Source organism: Corythoichthys intestinalis, chromosome 4 (genome assembly GCF_030265065.1).
Source record: "Corythoichthys intestinalis isolate RoL2023-P3 chromosome 4, ASM3026506v1, whole genome shotgun sequence".
NCBI lineage: Eukaryota > Metazoa > Chordata > Actinopteri > Syngnathiformes > Syngnathidae > Corythoichthys > Corythoichthys intestinalis.
Genome location: NC_080398.1, coordinates 19253616 through 19275113, shown reverse-complemented (window position 1 = coordinate 19275113; position 21498 = coordinate 19253616). Strand labels below are relative to the sequence as shown.

The 21498-nt window shown below is 42.5% G+C and overlaps 1 protein-coding gene and 1 long non-coding RNA gene across 3 annotated transcripts; one reads left to right on the top strand and one right to left on the bottom strand.

Moving 5' to 3' along the window:
• Positions 1 to 240: 240 nt before the first annotated feature.
• rusc1 (RUN and SH3 domain containing 1) lies at positions 241 to 21449 on the bottom strand. 2 transcript variants are annotated; one of them, XM_057834611.1, is made up of 12 exons: positions 21320 to 21449; positions 16196 to 19383; positions 12301 to 13056; positions 11358 to 11480; positions 11199 to 11275; positions 8591 to 8765; positions 8296 to 8401; positions 8178 to 8224; positions 5197 to 5636; positions 4884 to 5125; positions 4648 to 4809; positions 241 to 2518 (listed from the first exon to the last, which is right to left on the bottom strand). In XM_057834611.1, exons 2-12 carry the CDS (start codon positions 19263 to 19265, stop codon positions 2353 to 2355), a joined length of 5364 nt encoding a protein of 1787 aa, XP_057690594.1. In that variant the 5' UTR covers positions 19266 to 19383; positions 21320 to 21449; the 3' UTR covers positions 241 to 2352. The 2 variants fall into 2 exon arrangements, with proteins under 2 accessions (XP_057690594.1, XP_057690595.1); XM_057834612.1 differs by lacking the exon at positions 12301 to 13056.
• Positions 9100 to 12328, top strand: LOC130914999 (uncharacterized). Its single transcript, XR_009063039.1, has 3 exons — positions 9100 to 9681; positions 11213 to 11289; positions 11371 to 12328. It is a non-coding gene; the product is annotated as an uncharacterized LOC130914999 (long non-coding RNA).
• Positions 21450 to 21498: the final 49 nt, after the last annotated feature.

Genomic DNA, 21498 nt, shown 5'->3' with positions numbered 1-21498 from the left:
GTTAACTGTTTTACCCCTAGGTTCATTTCACACCGCTGGTATATGGCTATATGCCTCCCTTCACCTACATTTAAATGAATATTTACGCTTCAGTTCGTCACAAGTGTTATTTTTTCAGGCGATGTAGAAAAGATGCTTTTTGTCACTTGCCTTTCAAAATTAAAAATGTTTTCAAGCTATCAGTCCAGTATTGATTTGTGAAATGAGGCTGAAAACTAACCGCCTGAGCGAAAAAAAAAAAGACAAAATCAAAGATTTGGTTCATACTCATAGATTTTATTTGGTGTATTTACAAACAAGCACATGCAGGAAGTGGACAGGGACACAATTATGCAGTAATCATAATAGGACACAGGGCATGTCTACGGGCTACATGACACCAGAGGGAAGGAGGGAGAAGCTACTGACTACTACCCATTGTTACACTCCCACTCGCACACAAGTGAAAGACCAGGATGTGCTTTCCTTGACACATTCATTTACTCTCACATCTCAAAACCCTGCGATTTGACTCAGAAAGAGCAATAAATAGTACATCCAATAAATAAAAAGCGTGCAAACTGATGCATGGCTGTCTTCACCTCACATTGGAATAATGTAAAACAAAAAAATTGTCCCATGATGTTCCAGTGAGACCGATGGTTTCTTGCTAACCCAACGCGAGTCATCAGTGATGAGCACCGGTGTAACTTAATGCTACTGTTGCTATGGTGACCGTAATGCTACACAGCCATTACACAATAACTTAAGAGTTCCCTGATAGCTGATTTGATCAGTAAAATAAAAAAATAAAACATTCCTTTATATTTAGACATTAAACTTGACCTCTTTCATTTTTTTGGAACACAAAATGCATGACTCCTCCCCTTTTCATCCCAACAACACGACATTTGTTGCCTTGTCAAACCTAAAAATGAGAATAATCACCCAACTAGATAAGGGAAAAGCAAAGTACTGTGTATGAACATATCACTGCCACCACATGATCACTTTCTACTACCACTTTTGCTAATATCGATGACATGGGAAGCTTAAACATGGCCGGTTTACGGGTTAAATGTGGATGCAAAAGCCAACAAACCAGAAGACATCTTCATCATCACTGCCACATATAAGAGAGGGTTTGCTTGCTGCATTCACTTCAGGTAGTGTTTAAACGTAATGAGCTCATGCCTAAGCAGTACCAGTGGGAAATTAGTTATAGCCGTACTGTGATAATCATTGGATTCTATGGTATTTCCTCAAATAGAGGCCATAAACTGGAAAGTGTTGCTGCTTCACAATAGTTTAATAACATTTTGTTTGTTTCTCTTATCGAATAATAAAGTGCAGTTTAAACGCGATGCCGTCATGTCTACTGCCATCAACGGCACTGAAAAATGAGAATTCACAGCTAGTCCTCCCAGTTACAATGAATTGGATGTCGATCACTCTCAAAAGCAGGCAACTTGCCATATAAAAGGTTAAAGCGGCACATAGTCTTCCACTTGGAGAAAGCGGGTGTTCTTTCTTTTATGTGTATGTCGATGACTGGCAACCAATCCATGATTGACTCGGCCTCTTGGCCCAAGTCAGCAATGCTCCAGATCATTTATTCGAGTGGAGGCCACTATTTGAGGAAATGCTGCAAATGCATTTTTGATGAGATTTCAAGACAATACGTGAAGCACGCAGGAAGGAAGATACTGGATTTCAAACACCAACTCCTTGTTGTTTGCATGTGTGACGAACGCTTGACAGAGATTCCACCTGTATCGTCGGCGTAGCAACCATTACATTTGCTTGCTTTTGTGTTTAATGCAATATCAATCTCACTTCATATATAGACCTATATATTTATTTGTTTTATATATATATATATTTATGTATATTTTTACAGCAGTAAAATGTCAAACACGTATTAACCCGAAGGTGTAAAAGGTGATTGGGGGGCCAGTGGTGTTGAATGGGCAATAAAACACATGTACGCACGGCTACAGTTCACTACATGACCACTTATGCAACAAGAGGTTCTGGGACAGTACTCCCAACTTGGGCACCGTGATGCTGTCAACACATGTCGACCATTAATCCAATAGACCTACGAGTGATTAAGTACCCTAAGGTCAGCAGCTGCCGGGATAGGCGTACAACGCAGGAAAGGAATTTACCGGGATATTGGACTTAAAGGTCAATATTTGATGCCATCTGTGCCACCATACTAGACGAATCGCGATAAACACTCACGTTATAGTCGAATATCATTTAAAGAAAACTACTGGAACCTCTTAGTATTTGCCCAACCACATACTGTATATATTTTTAAATGTTTGTTTTCCCATCAACAATTCATGGAGTCCAGCTGTTGCAGCGTCACATGATGAGTGAAGTGTAGCCAATCGGTACCAGCCCCTCTCTGTCTCCTTGACGACAGCGGATCCAGTCTTGGTCGACGCCAGCTAAGACTATGAGCTCCTCATCTTTGCGGAAGCTGAGCTCGGAGCCCGATCCCGTGTGGTCACACAGCGTTCGCACAGACCTGAGAAGCAGCCCACACCAAAGAGGGAACCTCGCAGTGTAAGCAAAACAAACACGGGCAGTGACATCACCCCCATCAGTGCTACTTCAATATAATGGGAGGCTGTGAAATTAAAATTAAAACATGAGGATGGGGAAGGTGAGCATTTAATTTGCAGAGTCGAGCATAAATACTGAAGAATTTCCAAAAGCATTATAGTGATCCCTCATTTTTCGCAGTTAATGGGGACCAGAACCCGTCCCAATAAGTGAAAAACCGCAAAGTAGCCCCCCCCCCACTTTTTTTTTGTGTGTGTGTACTGTTCAAAGTATTTATTCAGATTTAGCATTGGAAAGAGATACATACAGTATAAGACATATTTTTTCACTTTTTCCCCCAAAGTATAATTTAAAAAAATATATATGTAAATAATAATAAATGTTTTTAAGCACTTCAAATGTAATAATTAAAAGTTTTAAACATGTTACTGTCCCACCGAATTATTTCTAAACGAAAATAAAGTAGAAAAATGCTTGTCTTTATTAAATGCTTCATTGCGTGAGTCCACTCAAACCCGCGCAAGCACTTACAGAGTTGCCACAGCAACTGTTTAACAAGTTAAGCGATGGTTGACGCCTGGGGTGCTTTGAAGCTTCGGCTTCCAAGCATCTGTGATAAGATCAAACATTAAATGTCTGTCAAGCATCGTTAACTTTAATAAGCAACTCCAGTGCACTGCCTGATCAACAAAGAGCAGCAGGAGGGAGAGGGAGACTACTTGATCAGCTCGGGACAGCTCATCTGAATTTATTTATTTATTTTTATTAATTGGGAAAAAAATCCGCGATGGATTGATGGTGCGAAGATTGAATCGTGAAGTAGCGAGGGATCACTGTAATGCACCAGTTGGGTCAGTTGCGTTATGTAAACAAATGTATAGCAAAATGCTTTAAGTGTAGATATGATTACAACTTTGATAACTTTATTTGTAAATATATTCTGAGTAAAATGGTAAATTTACTTATTCACTCAGAGCTTTGTGACACTATATCCTCATTTTACCTTTGGATGGTGCAGCATGAGGTTCAGGATCTTGCTCAAGGATAGTTAGATAAGGTCAACAGGATGGGGAATCGACCCAAAACCTCTGGGTTGGGGAACTACTACACTGACCCACAGCACCCCACAAGACTGCAGATATTATGCCAAATTTTATTCGTTATTGCTGTTGATCATTTTTATACTTTCATCAACTCAACTCATTGGCTGCCATTGATGGCGATAGCCGTCCAATCCATTTGAACTTGGAGGACTGCTCAGCCCTCATTTAAATTCAAAGCAGACAGACAAAGAGCCTCATTATTGGACATTTATCATTGTCAATGGCAGTGAAAGAGTTAAACAGTGACAACCATCTGAAATGATGGAAATATTAACCCTTTTTTTGAATGGCTGTCAGTACATAGTTTATGAATCCTTTTTTTCATTCATTCACTTTCCATGCCGCTTTTCCTCACGAGGGTCGCGGAGGTGCTGGAGCCTAGTCCAGCTAACTCGGGGCAGTAGGCAGGGGACACCCTGAACTGGTTGCCAGCCAATTGCAGGGCACAAGGAGACATACAACCATTCACGCACACACTCATACCTACGGACAATTTAGAGTGTTCAATCAGCCTACCATGCATGTTTTTGGGATGTGGGAGGAAACCGGAGTTCCCGGTGGAAACCCACGCAGGCACGGGGAGAACATGCAAACTCCACACAGGAAGGCCGAAGCCCAGGATTGAACCCTTGATCTTAGAACTGTGAGGCAGACGTGCTAACCACTCAGCCACCAGTTTATGAATCCCTTGTTTATAACTCATGAAAGCAGGAACAGTGAGAACAAGAACATGAAAATTCACACATTTCACTCTTAGTTCCTTCTTAATCTTGAGAAGTGTGTAAAAATTTTATGATATCACAAAAATGTAAACATTTGCGAATGAAAGCAATATTATAGCCGTAAATTAACCTTCATTTGTTGACTTTTCTATACAAACTAATGTATTCTTCACTAGGTCAAAACAAATGAATAAATGTTTGATAGAAAATGTTAAACTTTAAAAACTGTTTTTGTTTGGATGATAAATAGAACCGGGAGAAAGTACCTGTGTGTTTTTTCTGTCATTTGCGGAGCATCGGGCGTGATTTCGGACACTGTGTGATTCCTCTCCATTGGTTCTGGGGTTTTCCTCAAAACCGGCGCAGAACTGCTGCTTACCATTCGGGTCAGCGCTGTGACACCAGGAGCTAACCACTGCGACGGACGTCTGAATGGTTGCGTGCACAGATACAAATGTTATCTCATCTGTGGAACCCACCCAAATTGTTTTAGTGGACTAACCTGCTTGGTGGTGCGTGACCTGCTGGACTATTGGGGCTTTTGGAGGTATTAAATCCAAAAAGGCGACCCAGGCTCCAGGGCACCTGAGCGACAGAGTTAACTGGGGCCAAGTCATTCCCTGTCTGGGCCTGTTGAATATTCTTCGCCTCCTCTGTCTTCCCTGCAGCCAGATTGAGCTCGGCCAGGTTCTGGCTCAGTCTTTCTCCCCAACGCATCACAGCCCCCCACCCCTGTTGGATGACCTGGGATTTCAAAAACAAAATTGTTATCTCTGATTTATAATGCATGACTCACTTGAACAGGAAGTGAGTACCTGTCCAGCCTGCTGGGCGAGGCTGTCCTCATCTAGGTTTGGAGGAGGTAGTTCGCCAATTCTCTTCTCCTGGATCCAACGCAGCTGTGGACTAGTGTGCCCGAGGGTGAGTGACCACGCCACATTACCAGGAGTAAGTTGACCCTTTTCAGTTTCCTGATTTCCGGGATCTGAAAAGTCTACTCCCGAGAGGCTTTCCATGTATTTGCCGCCTCTTATTTCAGGCCTGTTCGATTGTCCTGCATCTTGACTGGGGGGACTGCGCACCTGTGGCGCAGGGATGTGGGGCTCCAAGCGGTGGTGTTGGAAGAGCAGGTCAAGGTTGAAGGTGAGCAAGCTGAGAGGCTGCAGCACGAGGAGAAGCTCATCAAACAGAGGCTGGCAGGCGCTCAGCGACAGACGCATGAAGGAGGATGGACGGTAATATGTATCCAATATATCTGTGCATCAACAAAAATAGACAAATTTAAAGCACGCAGTGCTGGGCAAAACTCATTTAGATTGTTTAGCAGATAGTACGCTGAAAAAATGAAAGTGTTGTGGTTGTTTTTGACAGCATCAATATACAGTATTTTTAGTCCCTTCATTACAAGCCAAACCTAAAAACACAACCCTTTGATTTTTAAATTCTAAAGTTAGGTCAGCCGCACACTGAATATCACCAACAAATGGTGACTCTATACTACTGAAATGAAAATTCTTGGCCAAACCCGAAAACGAGGATACCAAGGACGAAAATCGCTAACAAGAATATTTGTTATTATTTGACAACAGTGTTGTCACAGATAACTTGAAAAAGCTATTTAATTACCGAGTACTGATTATGCCTCAAAATGGTAATCTAGTGACTTTACTACTTTATTATCAAAGTAACTAAGTTACTTGAAAAGTAATTTATCGGTTACTTTTTACCAATTTTTCTCCATTTGCTGACTCAACATCAGAATGACAACAGAAAAATGTCATTGCATGTAACTGACTTTCTGATAATTGAAATTAGTCGATGGAGGAGATTTGAACCACAATTTTACAATTTAATTAAACTTTGCCACTTTGAAGCCCTGAAACTAACAAATACCCGATAAACTGCATGGAATTTGTTGAAATCAACTTCACCGACTAATTAAACCCCTGCTAACTCAAAGATTATGCCTAATGTAAAAAATTCTGAAGTTTGGGTTAACAGCATATCAGTGCCAATCTAAAACAATGCAAATTGACTGCACAAAAATCAACAAAACACAAATGCATTGCCCCATAAACTGCAATAAACACGAAAGTGGGGGCAGGCACGAATGCGTGCGCACAACCCGGAAGTGCGCCGTACTCACATGCGGTCAATTTGGCCACCAAACTTGCCTACAACTAGGCACTTTACACTCAATCGGATTTACAACACATCCCAAAGATGCGAAACGAACACGCCACCTCACAGCTGATATGATGTAAACAATGCTCGCTGACTTGGGAGCGATAACCACCCCCCGTTGCAACGGTAAAGCTACAAAACGGCCGCACTTGTAGCAGCTCCAACCTATCGCTGGAACCCTCCAGAATGAAAGAAAAATACTCAGGTTCATTCATGGACACACACAGATCAACATTTCCTCGCACATCTGAACAGCTGGCTGCACTCCGCTCGAATGTGCACCCGCGTTCCTCACGCCTTTCTTAGTCCCAAAACACTTAACGTGTGTGACTCAAGACCAAAACAGCAAGTAACTATGAGCGGTTACCATGGTAATGTACGCGCAGTGGGAACCTTTCTAACATTTTCTATTCAAAATGCTCTCCGTACATGACTACAATATTCTTCAGTCTACATACCGTGTTGGCCCGAATATAAGATGGCCCTGATTATAAGACGACCCCTTTTTAAGACTCAAGTTTGAAAAAAGACTTTTTGAACACCAAATTAATTTTTATACAGAAAATAATGACAGTCCATCTGAAACAAATGATTATAACAATATATTTGAGAGAAAAGGCATGTTATTTTGCCTCATTCAAATCTTAATATCGGAACATTTAAATATGTAAACTAAAGTGCAATCACATTCGTAAATGAATGGCTTCTGGTTTTTGAAATGTAAATAAACCAATCTATTGTGATAAAACAACATAACTGCAATAACTGCATTAACCATCAAAGTGAAGTCCAACTGTAACTGTAGTCTTGAAACAAATCTGAATAAGGAAAAACATTGCAATAATATAATACAAACTGGTTAAACTTGAGAGTAGCCGAGATCTATCATGACAGAACATCACTTCAATGATATCTGGCGCCATCTAGCGTCGTGAATGGGTATATTGTCTAGACCGCGAATATAAAACGACCCCCTGCTTTTTCAGTCTTATTTCAATGCCGTCTTATATTCGGGCCAGTACGGTACATTATGAGGCAATAACAAAATAGTAAGACACTGAGGAAACTGACTCAGGTTACTGGTTTGGAAAAATGAACGTATTAGATTGCTCCTAACTGAAAGAAAGTAATCAGATTACAGTAACGCATTACTGACAACACCGTTTCATAATATACTGCCATATTTCAGTCTATTATATCACCCCCTTGATGCCTGAATTTACATTTAACAAATATACATCAAGAAGCATTGGGGAAATACCCAAGTACATGAAAACAATAATAATAATTTAAAAAAAATAAAAAATAAAAAAATCAGTTTTAAAACAATTAAAAATATAGAAGATCCTTAATAAAAAAAAATATAGAAGAAAATTTCAGTCCAAGCATAATGAACAGAGACGGCAGCCTCACACAAACTCTCTGCAGGGGGAAAACTCTGACCCCTTGTGTTATAATCGGGAAACAACATTTTGGGATGATAATTCTTTTCTCAATTTTCTTGGAGAACTGGAAACAACATGGGTTTATTGTCAAGAAATTACTGATTGGTATGTATTATAATAAGAAGAGAGGAACCGGTTTGTAAATAAAGGAGTCCGAGAGTACTTACCACTGCTGGACTGAAGGTGGGAAACCCAGAAATCAAGCTGCTTCGAACTGGGAAAATATAGGTATTTTTATGGAATGAATAAGGAAATAATGTTTTTCTGTAAACAACTATCACTTACTTGAGTAATCCGAGGACAAATGCATTGAAGCGGTGTTTGCTCTGTTTCAGATGATGCAGTTCTCCAACTCGAAGTTGTAGATTGAACAGGGCTTGTGTTTTAGGACCTGAATGATTTGGATCAAGAACATAAAATATAAGAGGGGGAATGGTATAATAGCAGTGTGGTGTGTGAAACTGAAATGCAGTCAAAATGTAGGTCTATTCATATCAGGGAGTAATTATAGGTCGATATCCTGTACTGTACAGCTCTAAATCAAATCTATTGATTTTATTTCACTTCTACATACTCCAACCTGGTTTTGTAGAAGCCAGAACCAAGCTCCAAGCCGAATTTGGCCTCCTGCCTGCAATCAGGTCACTCTGGTGGGGCTTCAGACCGTCCGTTAGCAGGCTGTGGAGGGCGGGGCAGAGGCACTGCAGCACCAGACGGCCCAGAGATGGATTTACAGTGCTGTCTCCTGATAAGGCCTGAAGACCAGAGGGGAGGAGGACAATTTGTCAGATTGGGGGAGAAAGCATGCAAGATATGGCAAATCCAGTGTATCTCTTGCTGTGGAAAAGTCTGGCTTCATTGCTGTCATATGTGTCTTTTATAAGTAAATCACATAAAATAAAGGAATAAAAGAACCAGCATTAAACCGCCTTCGCTTTTTACACATAGAATGCAGCCAAGGTGATAAATCATTTCACTGCTTTGAGCTTTTATACAATGACACGGTATTCTAGGGCAACCAGTGTTTGATGATGACCTAACAAACAGCAACCACTGCTCTTAGCGCAACAGAGAGGGGTGAGAAGTGAATAAGGGTGGTCGTCTGTTTATGACAATCCTGTTATGCGATAATTTGAGGTTACCAATGGGGCGCAGCTTATGCAGAGGCGTACAGTCAAGGGGTAGATACAGACGTACCCTACTTAAAAACGTCTCTACAAACGTAATTTTCAGGTTACGAAACGTTTAAACGGGAAAGAAATACATTTCAGGGCAAAAGCACTATATAATACTGTAAAATATACGTATGTTCTTCCTGTTTTTAAATATCACGTCATAAGCTACTGCTACCCTTGTGATCATAATATTTCCCATCATGCCTCCGTGATGGGATTCTGCTCTCCTATTGACGATGACTTTTCAATTTGAGTGTCGCAGTATGATGATGTGCACAGGCGCGACGGTGTTATGGTTTCCACTGTGGCTCGACATCTGAGCCAAATGAGCACAAGGCTCCTTGTGTTTTTGTCTCACAAAGAGTTTTTTTCAGCCCACAGACGGTTCATTATATTAGTAGCACATTTGAGCATAAGTCTTCACGCCTTTTTGTGTGACGAAGAGCGAGCGAGGCACCATCGATCTTGTGAAAGAGGACATTGCCTCACTCGAAAGGTAAGATTTTTTTCTATGCATTTTGTTTAATTACCTACGCCATTACAGGTATTAATGGTTAGGTTAGGTATATGGAATGATTTAAATGTGTTTGGGTGTTGTTTTATTCCAGTTTTACCCTAATTATAAAATTTAATGTGGCGTGTCAGTAATATTTGGAACAGATAAGGGCATTTACATATAAAACGAGTCTTTAGTTACATTTTCAGGTTACGAGACTACTTTCAGAACCAATTAATGACGTAAGTAGAGGTACCACTGTATACAGTGATCCCTCGCTACTTCACGCTTCAAACTTCGCGCCCTTAGACCATCGCAGATTTTTTTTCAATTAAAAAATAAATAAATGCAAATAAGCTGTCCCTAGCCAATCGCCTAGTCTCACTCTCCCTTCCTCCCTCTCCCTGCTCTTTGCCCGTCAGAGTGAACTGGAGTTGCTTACTAAAGGAAACGATGATTGAGAGACAATTAAGCTTTAATCTTGCCAGAGATCCGACCTTTAAAACGCTGCATGCGTCAATCATCGTTTAGCTTGTTAAATAGTTGCTGTGGCAACTCATTGTGTGTAAGTGAGCAGCTGGAGTGGACTCACTCAATGAAGCATTTAATAAAGACAAGCATTTTTTTTTTTTACTTTTTTTAAATGGATTGGGCGTATACTTTTTTCCTGTGGGACAGTAACATGTTTAAAACTTCATACATCATATCATAATCATCAATCATAATTACTACATTTAAATTGCTTAAATCTGAATAAATACATTGAACACGAAAAAAAAAAAAAAATTACGTTACGTTAAGGTTTGATCTTGCCAGAGACGCTTGAAAGCCGAAACTTCAAAGCGCCGCAGGCATCAATCATCGTTTAACTTGTTAAATAGTTGCTGTGGCAACTCATTGTAAGTGAGCAGCTTGAGCGGATTTGAGTGGACTCACTCAATGAGCATTTCATAAAGATAAGCATTTTTCAACTTTATTCTTGTTTAAAATAATTTGCTGGGACAGTAACTTGTTTAAAACTTTTGAGGGGCCGCTACTTTGCGGTTTTTCACTTATTGTGGCAGGTTCTGCTCCCCATTAACCGCGAAAACGAGGGATCACTGTATCTACTGCATAATATATTTTCTGTCAAATTTAATTTTACTTGTTGCTAATTTTGTCCACTGGAGGGCGCGCGGACGACCACATTCTGAAATTGTATTTTTCATATAAATGCTGCGCCACACTTGCACTATAGTTCGATGAAAATAAATACCTCCTGTAGTAATACTTTAACGCATTCAATAATGCAAAATCTCAGTCACTGACTCGTTAAATGCCATTGACAAAGACGGACGTCCGATTGATTTAAACTGCGAGTACTGGCTGTGAATGGCCATCTTTGAAAGCCATTGACGGTGCTAGACTTTCAATTCATTTTGAATCCAGTCAAAATGGAGTAAACATCTAGCACCTTCAATGGCCAATGAGTTGAAGTAAGATGACATTTTCGTATTCAACACAATAAATTGACTAACCTTTTGAACCACAGTCCGAGAAGAACTGAACTGGGCCAAGACTGCTTCCACTGCAACACTGACTGCACTGACGAGAGCTGCAGCAAGAACAGTAACACAAAGACAAATAATATTGCTTTACAAAAGAGTCACAATCAAACCGTCGTGGAGCACCAATACCTCTCTTTTCCAGCAGGTGCAGAGAGGACAAGCGGTGTCCTCTCATGGGATGTGGGACATCTTCGCCCATCCAGGATGCGTCACCTCTCTGCACGGCTCCAGCGAACGACACACTGCGAACAGCTGGCATTGGCAGCAGTAAAACAAATAAAAATAAAAAAGAAGAATGACTTAGAGGAATAAAAAAAATAAAATTTAACAAGCGCAAAAGAACCCATGGCAGAGAGAAGCATCAGAACTAAAAATGTTGGTAGGTATCATCAGCGATGAGAAGACGAGGAGGAAAAATGGGACTACAGATGATTTGAAGATGGAATGAATCCTAGTATTGTATAAAACTGGGAGTTTTCCATGATCAAAAAATCTTTTTTCCACAAGTTTTTTAGAATTTCATATAACTCAAACTTGGTACAACTACATACTCTTTATCGGATTACGACAGAGACCATTTTAATGGCTACATATAGAAAAGTGTACCTGGCAAATATAAATGATGGTAAATAAATTAATCAACAATTATAAAGACACTCATAGGTCGATTGATGGATCCAAAACTTGTGAGATTTGCCATTCAGCTCCTTGTATGTTCTCATATTTCGTAATTTGTATGAGCACTAATCTAATAAATAAATGTGAATGTTCAAGTTGTGATGCCCGTGTTTGTTTGGAAACTACCGTTAATTTGAAAATCTAAAATAACAGATGTGACAAACAATGACAGACGGGGAGACAAGGAATAGAGAGTGACGTGCACCCAATCTGACAGCAGCAGATGTCCCCCTTGAAAGCCTATTTTCTCAGTTTATAGTGGACAAATAGTACGATATTCTTAACACTGATTTCTGATTACAATCATGACACTCTAGGGAATAAAGACAATACAGTAAAGAGAGAAAAACAGACATGATATATATATTGATGGAAGAAGAGAAAAAGATCTTACTGGCCACGCGTGGCTGCTGCGAAGCCTGGTAGAGTTTTGGGGGAAGGGGAGGAGCACAAAGAGGTATAGACGGGTAAAGGTGTGGGTAGTAGGGGGGCGCGACGAGGGCCGGCAAAGTGTGCGAGCGAGGGAAAAGGGGTGAGGTTAGGCCAGAGCCCAGCGCACCAAGTGGGAGTGCTCCCGAACGCTGGGGAGGTGAAAGGGCTCCGACGGGGGAGAGGCGAGGAGGGGAGCCCCCGTGCAATGGGCAGTGCTTGGAGCGGTGCAGGTAATAAGTCGGGAGAGGGGGAAGCTCTTTTGACGTCCTGGTTCTGTTAGCGTAACTGTCTCTTTCCTTTTTTTGATCACATTGGTGAGTCATCATAACATCTATGTTTTTATATGGAGTGGTGCATTCTGTAGCAACTGCAGCCCGATTGTCTGCAATGCTTTGCTCGTCACTGCAGTAGAGAGAGTCAATATTACTCTGAGAGCCCAAAGTGTCATCTTTTCTCCAACTACTGGAACGTTGTTTCGGTTTATTATATTTTAATTCATTCCCACGGTCGAGGGAACCCAAATAAACCCCAGATTGGTAGCTAAACACAGCGTCAGCATGAGCCCTCAGCGGGTCGTCTTGCGCTTCTGAGGACTCTTGGCCGACGTGGGCGTGCGGCCTGGAATTTATATGGAAGTGATCCTGTGGATAGGAGGTAGGGATAGCGTGGAGGAAGTAGGGCTGAGACGGCTGGATAAGGGAAAGTGAGGGAGAGGAAACTGCTTATTGGAGAGGTGCAGGAAGCATAAGCAGAGTAAAGCAGGAGTGGACAAACAATGGAAATATCAGAGAATGGGATTGGTAAGAAGTAACCAAAGAATGTGGTAAACAAACGGGAAGGAGAGAGATGTAGAGAATGTTAGTGTCTGTTGAGAGGAAAATGCACACTTATGAGTGTATCACAGCAGAAATAACAAATGAAGTAATACATAATTTCAACAACTACATGGATTAATGACAATCAGCATAGTTGCATTTCAGATGAATGGATACAAAAGGAGATTAAACTTAACATCAATCAATATGTCATCAATCTACAACTTTTAGTTTCATATTCGCATGTGGAAAGTTGAGCACAAGAGGCAAACAAAAACAATCTATTTTTGCCTGTGGAAATTTGTGCACAAGAGGCAAACAAAACAATTTATTTGGTGCTACCTAACTTTTCCACTGTCATTGACGATGACACGTCAAATCCCGTGGCTCGGCGTTCATTCGCTGCCACTCTCCCAGTTCAAATTGGACGTTTATGACTGTCAATGGCAGCCAAAGACTTAAGCCTTATTCCATATAAAGTACTTGTACTACGACATCCGCGCCAGCGGATATAACACACGCTGAATCAGACGGTAAACAGCAATGTTCTCGAGTGTCTGTCTCAATTAAATTACACGTCAATACAAAAGTAGTCAATGGCACCAAAATATTGATTTAAGGTTATACAAAAAAAAAAAATCTTATTGAGATTAAAAGTACAACAAGTCCAAGTGTAAAAATAACACTCACATTTAGGTCGCTTGTAACTGAAGGCGCAACACTTCCTGTTTTTGCATCAAGGTTTCTGGTAATTGGTCAGCTATAAACCCCGCCCTCTATAAATCTTAAAGGTGTACACGCCTAAAGAGTTTAACACTATCGATTTCTGCTGCAAATGCCTTAGAAATGGATTCCTAGCATATAATTATTGTTTAAGTGTAGCTATTACTGCGCTAACTGTTATTGTAATTGAACTGAATTTAAATAAAACCTTGTTATCCCGACAAGTCTTTATAGTTTAACATATCACAGCTCTGTATGAGGTAAGTAACCTGAACCCAGCGATCTGCTACTTTTAGGTTCATTGAGAGAGAACATGTATACTTCCCAAAGGTGATGTAATTAAAAATCACAAAAAAGACAGCTAAAGATATCAGGAAGATTAAAAAATTATAACAATAATCTGGTCCGCTCACCAGAGGACTTTCCACCTTCTCTCTCCCTTTGGCAGGGAGAGGCAATGAATAATTGAATGAGACAGTGGTGACATCACACTCTGATAACCAGGAACAGGAACGCTTGCTGGAGACTTTCCAACTTCTCCTCATATTACCTTCAGCATCCATCCTTTCACCCACACAGTCATCCCGCCACTTTTATCCCTTCATTATCTTTAAGCAGTGGGCAACATGCGATTCTATGACTCATGCTCATCCTTCATCGTGCCACTCCATTGTGCCCATAACTGTTACTTTAAATTGGTCTTCCTCAGTGAGATTACCAGTGAATTCTAAAATTATTTAATGAACTGATGTTTTTAATAAGTCTAAATACGAGCCACAAAATGAGGTGCCATGCAAATTTAGATTATGCGAAATTTACCCTTGGCAGCACAGTGGTCACACATTGGCCTCACTGTACATCTGGATTAAATGTCAGCTCAGTCTCTGCTGTTTGGAGATTGTTTCGGTAGTGTGAAGAGTTGGTTATCTACTGTACTTTATATAGGGCCCGCAATACGCTGCATGGCGATCTATTCATCATATTTAATTATTCTACACTGAGCCCGGCAGTACTTTACTGTATCTTGTTTTTTTCTCAAGTGTTTGTGCTATGTAGGACATAAAAAAAAGATACTCAAGTGTTTGTGCTATGTAGGACATAAAAAAAAGATACTATAGGCAAAAGCATTGGGCCATGCAGTCAATGCCACTATAGCAGGGGTTCCCAACCTATTCCACTAAGGCACACTGTGGGTGCAGGATTTCATTCTTACCAAACAAGATGACAACACTTTTTCCCCAATCTGGTGTTTTACAAGTGCAATCAGTTGATTGCAGTCAGGTGTGGCTTGTTTTAGCAGAAGCCTCATTGGTTCAACTGTCTCTGCTGGATCGGCTGGAACAAAAACCAGGACCCACAGTGTGCCTTGAGGACTGGGTTGAAAACCCCTGCACTATAGCGATTGAGAATGGAAAGTAAGGTGGAGTTTCTACAAGATGTTTTCTGTAATTTCTGGACTATAAGGCGCATCTGACTATAAGCCGCCACCCACCAAATTTGACACGAAAACAGCATTTGTTCATCGATAAGCCGCACTGGACAATAAACCGCAGCTGTCCTCACTGTATTGTAGCATATTTACACCAAAATATATTAATCGGTAACACCAAATGAGCCACCATGAAGCTTTGAACCAATTGGATGCAAAGCTTCTTTGCTTCAAGAAGCTTCATTTGGCCATCACTGCTCCCTTGGGGGAGACAGTCAACCTCTGCTGCCACCTGCTGTCAACACTGTTCTCGTCATTGTTGTAGCGCTAAAAATATTAAATAACAATCAAAATTCATGTTCTGTGCTAATTATTTCTTCATTTACTCTTCCAGTTGTTTCATAAATTGCTAGCTCTGGCATTTGGTAAAACTTTATTTGACAGTGGCACCGTAAAACTGTCATAAGACCATCATAATTATGACATGACACTGCCATGAGCATTAATGACATCATGACAGATGTTATTTTGTGTCATCCGGCAAATTATCTCACTTTTGAATAGATGCAAAAGATCCGAGCTGGACATATATGTAGTGTTGGTGACGTAATTTGCCAGATGATACTTAATGACATCTGTCATAAGCATTTATTAATGGCCATGATAATGTCATAATCATGTCATAATTATGACGGTCTTATGGCAGTCTTACGACACCGTTGTCAAAGTGTTACTTATTAACCCAAATAAATCAACAAATAAGCCGCACTGGACTATAAGCCGCAGGATTCAAAATAAGGGAAAAAAAGTAGCAGTTTATAGTCCGAAAATTAAGGTAAATGTCCCAGGACCCCTGATAAAGATAGAATACAATGTTAATGGCTTCTCACCAGTAGTTCTTGACTCAAGTGTTCTCCCTCCGTCGGCCTGTCCTCGCACCTCCGCCTCTTCTTCTTCCCACCTCTTCTTGTCCTCCTTTACCACATCTTCACGCTCCCACTCTCTGCCAGTTGTCCATAGGCTGCTGTCACTCTGTGAGCAGCCCACCTTGGCGGCTCTTCCACTCTCCTCATCTGCCCTCTGCAGCATCTCTTTCAGTGCCGCCATAGAGGTGAGGGCCGGGGGCGGCTGCATAAACAGGGCCTGGGCCTGAGAGGTGTATTCCCACTGGCTGCCCCCACTGCCCTCCTTCTCCCGTCTCCACTTCAAGTTGTACAGTATATCAGGGTCCGGGGTAATAACTGTGGGGTCGGGGTCAGGGTCAGTGATCACCTTTGTTGTAGGGGCAGCACTCTTGTTACGGTAACGCAACTCCTTGAAGCTGGTCACTTTTGGAACTGGGGAAGTCTTCTTGGTCGTTTCCATGTGAGATTTTCTCAACTGAATGGACTGCAGTGGAATATCAGCTTCGGGCGTAAACGCTATTAGCCAATCGAAACGCTCAGGCCGTGAGGAGTTCGCAAGGAGGGTGCTCACTCTAAGGGGCGGTACGCTTGGCGGAACTGGGGGTAAGGGACGAGGTGGAGGAGGTGGGGGTGGTGAATCAAGCACCTCACCTGGATAATGGCAGGAGTCAAAGCCCATGTTCTTTGCTTTAGTGTCCTGCGTGTGACTTACGGTGGTGCTGTAATAAGTGTCAGATGTTAGAATGCTGCTTTTCTTTCGTCTTCGGGCCATTTCTGAGAATGAAGTGGTTCTCTGGGACTCTTTTGCCTCTTCTGTCTTGCCTTCCCTGGGAATATCTGCCCTTCCATCCGCAGCCGATTTACCTCGGCTGCCACATCCTTTTTCCATTAATTCGGGATCAGATTCTTTGTCCTCCTCCGGTAGACTGGACTTCCCATCTTCCTCATCTAACATTCCGACGCAATCACCAAGTTCTGGACTCAGTTTCAGGAGCTCAGCCTGAGTCAACCCTGCCAGCATCAACAGCTTGCGGATTTCTACATCCAGCGCATGGAAGGAAGGTGGAGGAGGCAGTGCCGGTGGTGGTGGCGGGGGTATACCTGGAGGGGGCAGAGAGGAGGAGATAACTGGCGGAGGAGGCAAAGGTGGTGGGCGAGTGGTGGGAGGCGGTAAGGACAGGGGGGTCTTTTCCTGTTCTGCTTGAAGAGCAGCAAGACGCTGGGCCTCTTTTCTGGCTAGGTGTCGCCTCCTAGGTGGAGGAATGGGAGGAGTTGGGGTGGGGACGGATGGAGCTGAAGTGGTGTAAAGAGTGAGGTATGGGACAGGTTTGGAGACAGGGAGTGGAGGGATGGATGGTGGAGACAGGGGTAAAGGTTTCTCGCAGCGAAAGGTGGTGAATGTGGGAGAGGAAGAGTTGGGTGAGAAGGTTGACAAGGTTGGTGAGGTGGACACGGCCATAGAGGTGGTCTCTCGGCTGATATTAATATAGGTGTGGAGGTCGGAGTTGACGCTGGCGTGACGGGCCGGAGGCTTCGGGGGTCGAGGAGGCGGCTCCGCGGGGGAAGGGGTGAGAGAGTCCGGAGCGAGAGGATCATCACAATCCGACGGAGCGGTTAAGTCCACGCCGGCATCTGAGAACTCCTGAGATTCTCCCATGAATGCACCACTGCTTCTGTACAGCTTCCAGCCCACATCGATGTTGCCCATTTCATCCATGACATCGGACAGGTCCTGCTCCTCCAGATCGCCAAGATTAAACCCCTTCTCATGGAGCCTGGCAATGTACGACAGTTTAATCTCCCTGTTGACCTTCTCTAAGCGATCCAGGTGATCCAAGCGATCTCTCAAGACGTCCCAATTCTGCTCACCCTCCAAATCCCACCGAGCCACTTGGATCACCTGACTGAAACGCTCCATTTTCCCAAATTCCCCGACTGATTCCAGGAAGTCGAGCAAACCCAGCTTGGTGACTTCGGGATCATCTTTCACTCCCAAGTAGTCTGGAGAAGGGGTGTCTAGCGCTGATGGATAGCCCTCATCTGGGGACGAAATAGGGGTGTGTGACGTCAATGTGAAGGGACTGCGACCGATTGGTAAGGAAGGGAGCGAACGTGCAGGCGGCTGACATTGTGGGGACGAGTCTTTGATTGACACTGACAGAGGATCTTGGTGTTGGGGAGTGTATTGATCGGCACAATCCGACTCCAGATCAGAGCATGAGCTAATGGAAGTGGAGGAGGATGAGGTAGAGGAGGAGAGTGAAAACTCCAGCAGGGAGGGAGGGCAGTCGCAACATGAGGGCACAAGGGTGTCGTCATCGTCCTCATCATCGCGGTCACCGTCATCATCGTCTTCATCATCAATATCGATGTCTCCACTGCTGCTCTCATCGTCCTCCTCTTCAGATTTAGCATCTTTCTTGTCATCCAGATCCGCTTTTTCTAACATGTCTTCATTGATGGAAGATTGGGAAGGAGGCTCTGGCTTTGGTTGAGAGGGTGACCAAACCTGATCCTTCGCCCCAGTCCCTTCTTTCCTCTGAGGTGTAGCGACTGGAGGCGGAGGAGGAAGCTGCAGTTGATGCCTGAGAGAAATTGTGTTATTGTTGTTGTGGTTATGGTTGAACATGCTGTTGTTGTCCTGCGGCGAGCGACCGTCGCAGCACAAGCACGGCAGGCTTGGCTCATTGCAGTTGGGGTCAAGAGGGAGAACAGAAGGAGCCGGAGGAAGAGGAGGCGATATTTTTTTCGTTGTCACTACTGTACGAAGGCTCTTGGGTTTGGGTTTAGCTGATTTAAAAGGGACAGAGCTCTGTTTTTGTGCACCGAACCTGCTTTGGCTGAGCGCCACTCGAGGCTGCACCATTGGCCTGGTCCTGGGGGTAGCGACAGGAGCTTTAGTCAACCGCCTGGGGGAGGACGATGTGGTGGTGTTCATGTTTTTATCCTCTTTCTGAACAATACGAGACTTCGGTCCGCCATAGTTCGTGGCCCGTCTGCTTCCGTCGAAACGCCGTGGCTTGGCAGGCTGGGATGAGCAGGCAGAAGATTGCATTGTGGTAATGTTTTTTTTTCTAAAGATGAAATTGTTTGGTTGCTATAGTAAGAAATGCTCAGCCAATCTGAGTTACGATGCGGCGTGATGGTCACATGTTGGAATGGCTTCCTTAGCCCTGAAACATCAAAAGAGACACATAGTGAATACTAAAGACAGGCAATATATTATGTTTTTGCATCACTCTTAAGTTAAAGCAAATCTGGGGCAGGGGTGCGCAATCGATAGCTTGTGTGACATTTTAAGCCTGCCAATTTCTTCCAACATGCCAGGCAAATCTAAAAGCAAAGCCATAGCAATATCACTCCAGTTTGAGCAATATTACGTCTTACTGAGAGCATTTAAAAACATTTACCAAACTTTTCGGCCTATAAAGCACACCTGACTATAAACCGCAATCCACCAAATTCGACACGAAAACGACATTTGTTCCTAGATAAGCCGCACTGGACTATAAGCCGTAGCTGTCCTCACCGTATTATGGGATATCTACACCAAAAGATATTAACCTGTCACACTTTATCTGACAGCAGCGTCTGTCATAAGACCAAATGAACCACCATGAAGCTTTGAACCAATTAGCTGCAAAGCTTCATTGCTTCAAGAAGCTTCATTTGGCCATCACTGCTCCCTTGGGGGAGACAGTCAACCTCTGCTACCACCTGTCAACAGTGCTGTCATCCAACATGCCTCCTAGGATACATTGCAGCACTACAGATGTAAATAACAATCAAAATTCCATGTTCTGTGCTAATTATTTCTTCAGTTATTGTTCAAGTTGTTTCATTAATTGCTAGTCATGGTATTTGGTAACATTTTATTTGACAGTAGTACCATAAGACTGTCATAACACAATCATAATTATGACATGACACTGTCATGAGCATTAATGAATGTTTATAACAGATGTTATTTAAAATCATCCAGCAAATTATCTCACTTTGAATGGATGTAAAAGATTCAAGATGGACATAAATGGAGTTAGTGCCATAATTTGCAGGATGACACTGAATGACATCTGTCATAAGCATTCAGTTATGCCCATGATAGTGTCATAATTATGATGGTCTTATGACAGTCATATGACACCACTGTCAAATAAAGCGTTACCTATTAACCCAAATAAATCAACAAATAAGCAGCACCGGACTACAAATCGCAGGATTCAAAATGAGCGAAATAAGTAGCGGTTTATAGTCCAAAAATTACGGTAATTTGATATTAGGGCAAAAAAATAGGATGCCATAACTTAAAACTCAACTGCAAAACTTGATTACTGTACGCACACAATAATAAAGTTGAATAGATACATAAAGGTAAAATTGCAATCCAATTTATCCCCTAAAACTAGCAAGATTTCTTATCATCATCGTCATCTGTTTGGCCTGCTCACTGCTGTTGTTTCTTGTCTCCCATCTGTGCATCCATCCTCACCATGCAGCTCATATGATAATGAATATGATTTTTTTCTTTTTAAGAAAGAAAAAAGAAGAACAGCATCCCTTAAAGCTACGAAGGGCTGCTTTAAGTGGAGCATGAAATAATCAGGCAGCAGCAGCAGTGAGGCTGCATGAGAAGAAGGCTATTGCTGCACTGTGCCCTTTCACGTCACTTGAATATAAATCACACACGTCTGATTCATGATTGTCACGTCGAGGGAAAAAATGAGCAAGCTCCTTGGAAATTAGGACGTGATGACATGTAATTTGACTCTGCTGACTGTGTACAGTATTGAGCCTGCATCTATTGATCCTATAGACACGATGGAGACTGGGAGGAGGAAGAGGATGGAGAGAGGGAGGGGGGAGGTGGGGTACCATCCGCATCGCCCTAATATGAAGGCCCATCTGCTTTTATTGTGCTAATATCCACACTACACCCTAATGATAATAATATTTCTAATGCGGGTTTAAAAAAATCACGTTAAGCGGCCGTTTTGAAGAGTAGACCTTATTACTGAGAGTCGGATAGTTGATCCTGACCACCGTTCTGCTAATTTTCTATTAATCGTAAACAAACGATGTATTAATATCAGGATATAAATGAGTACTCACTTCATGGAAGACGGTCTTCATCTCGTTCCAATCCGTGCCAGAGTGGCTTTCTCCCGGACCTGAAGAGTGTCAGCCTCCCGGTCCTCTCGCGAGCGTCGAGACTCGCTACGACCGAAAGATGAGAAGCTTGAGGGGAGGGGGTTGGTCACGTGCTCAGCACTGCTCGGCCGTGTGCGTCA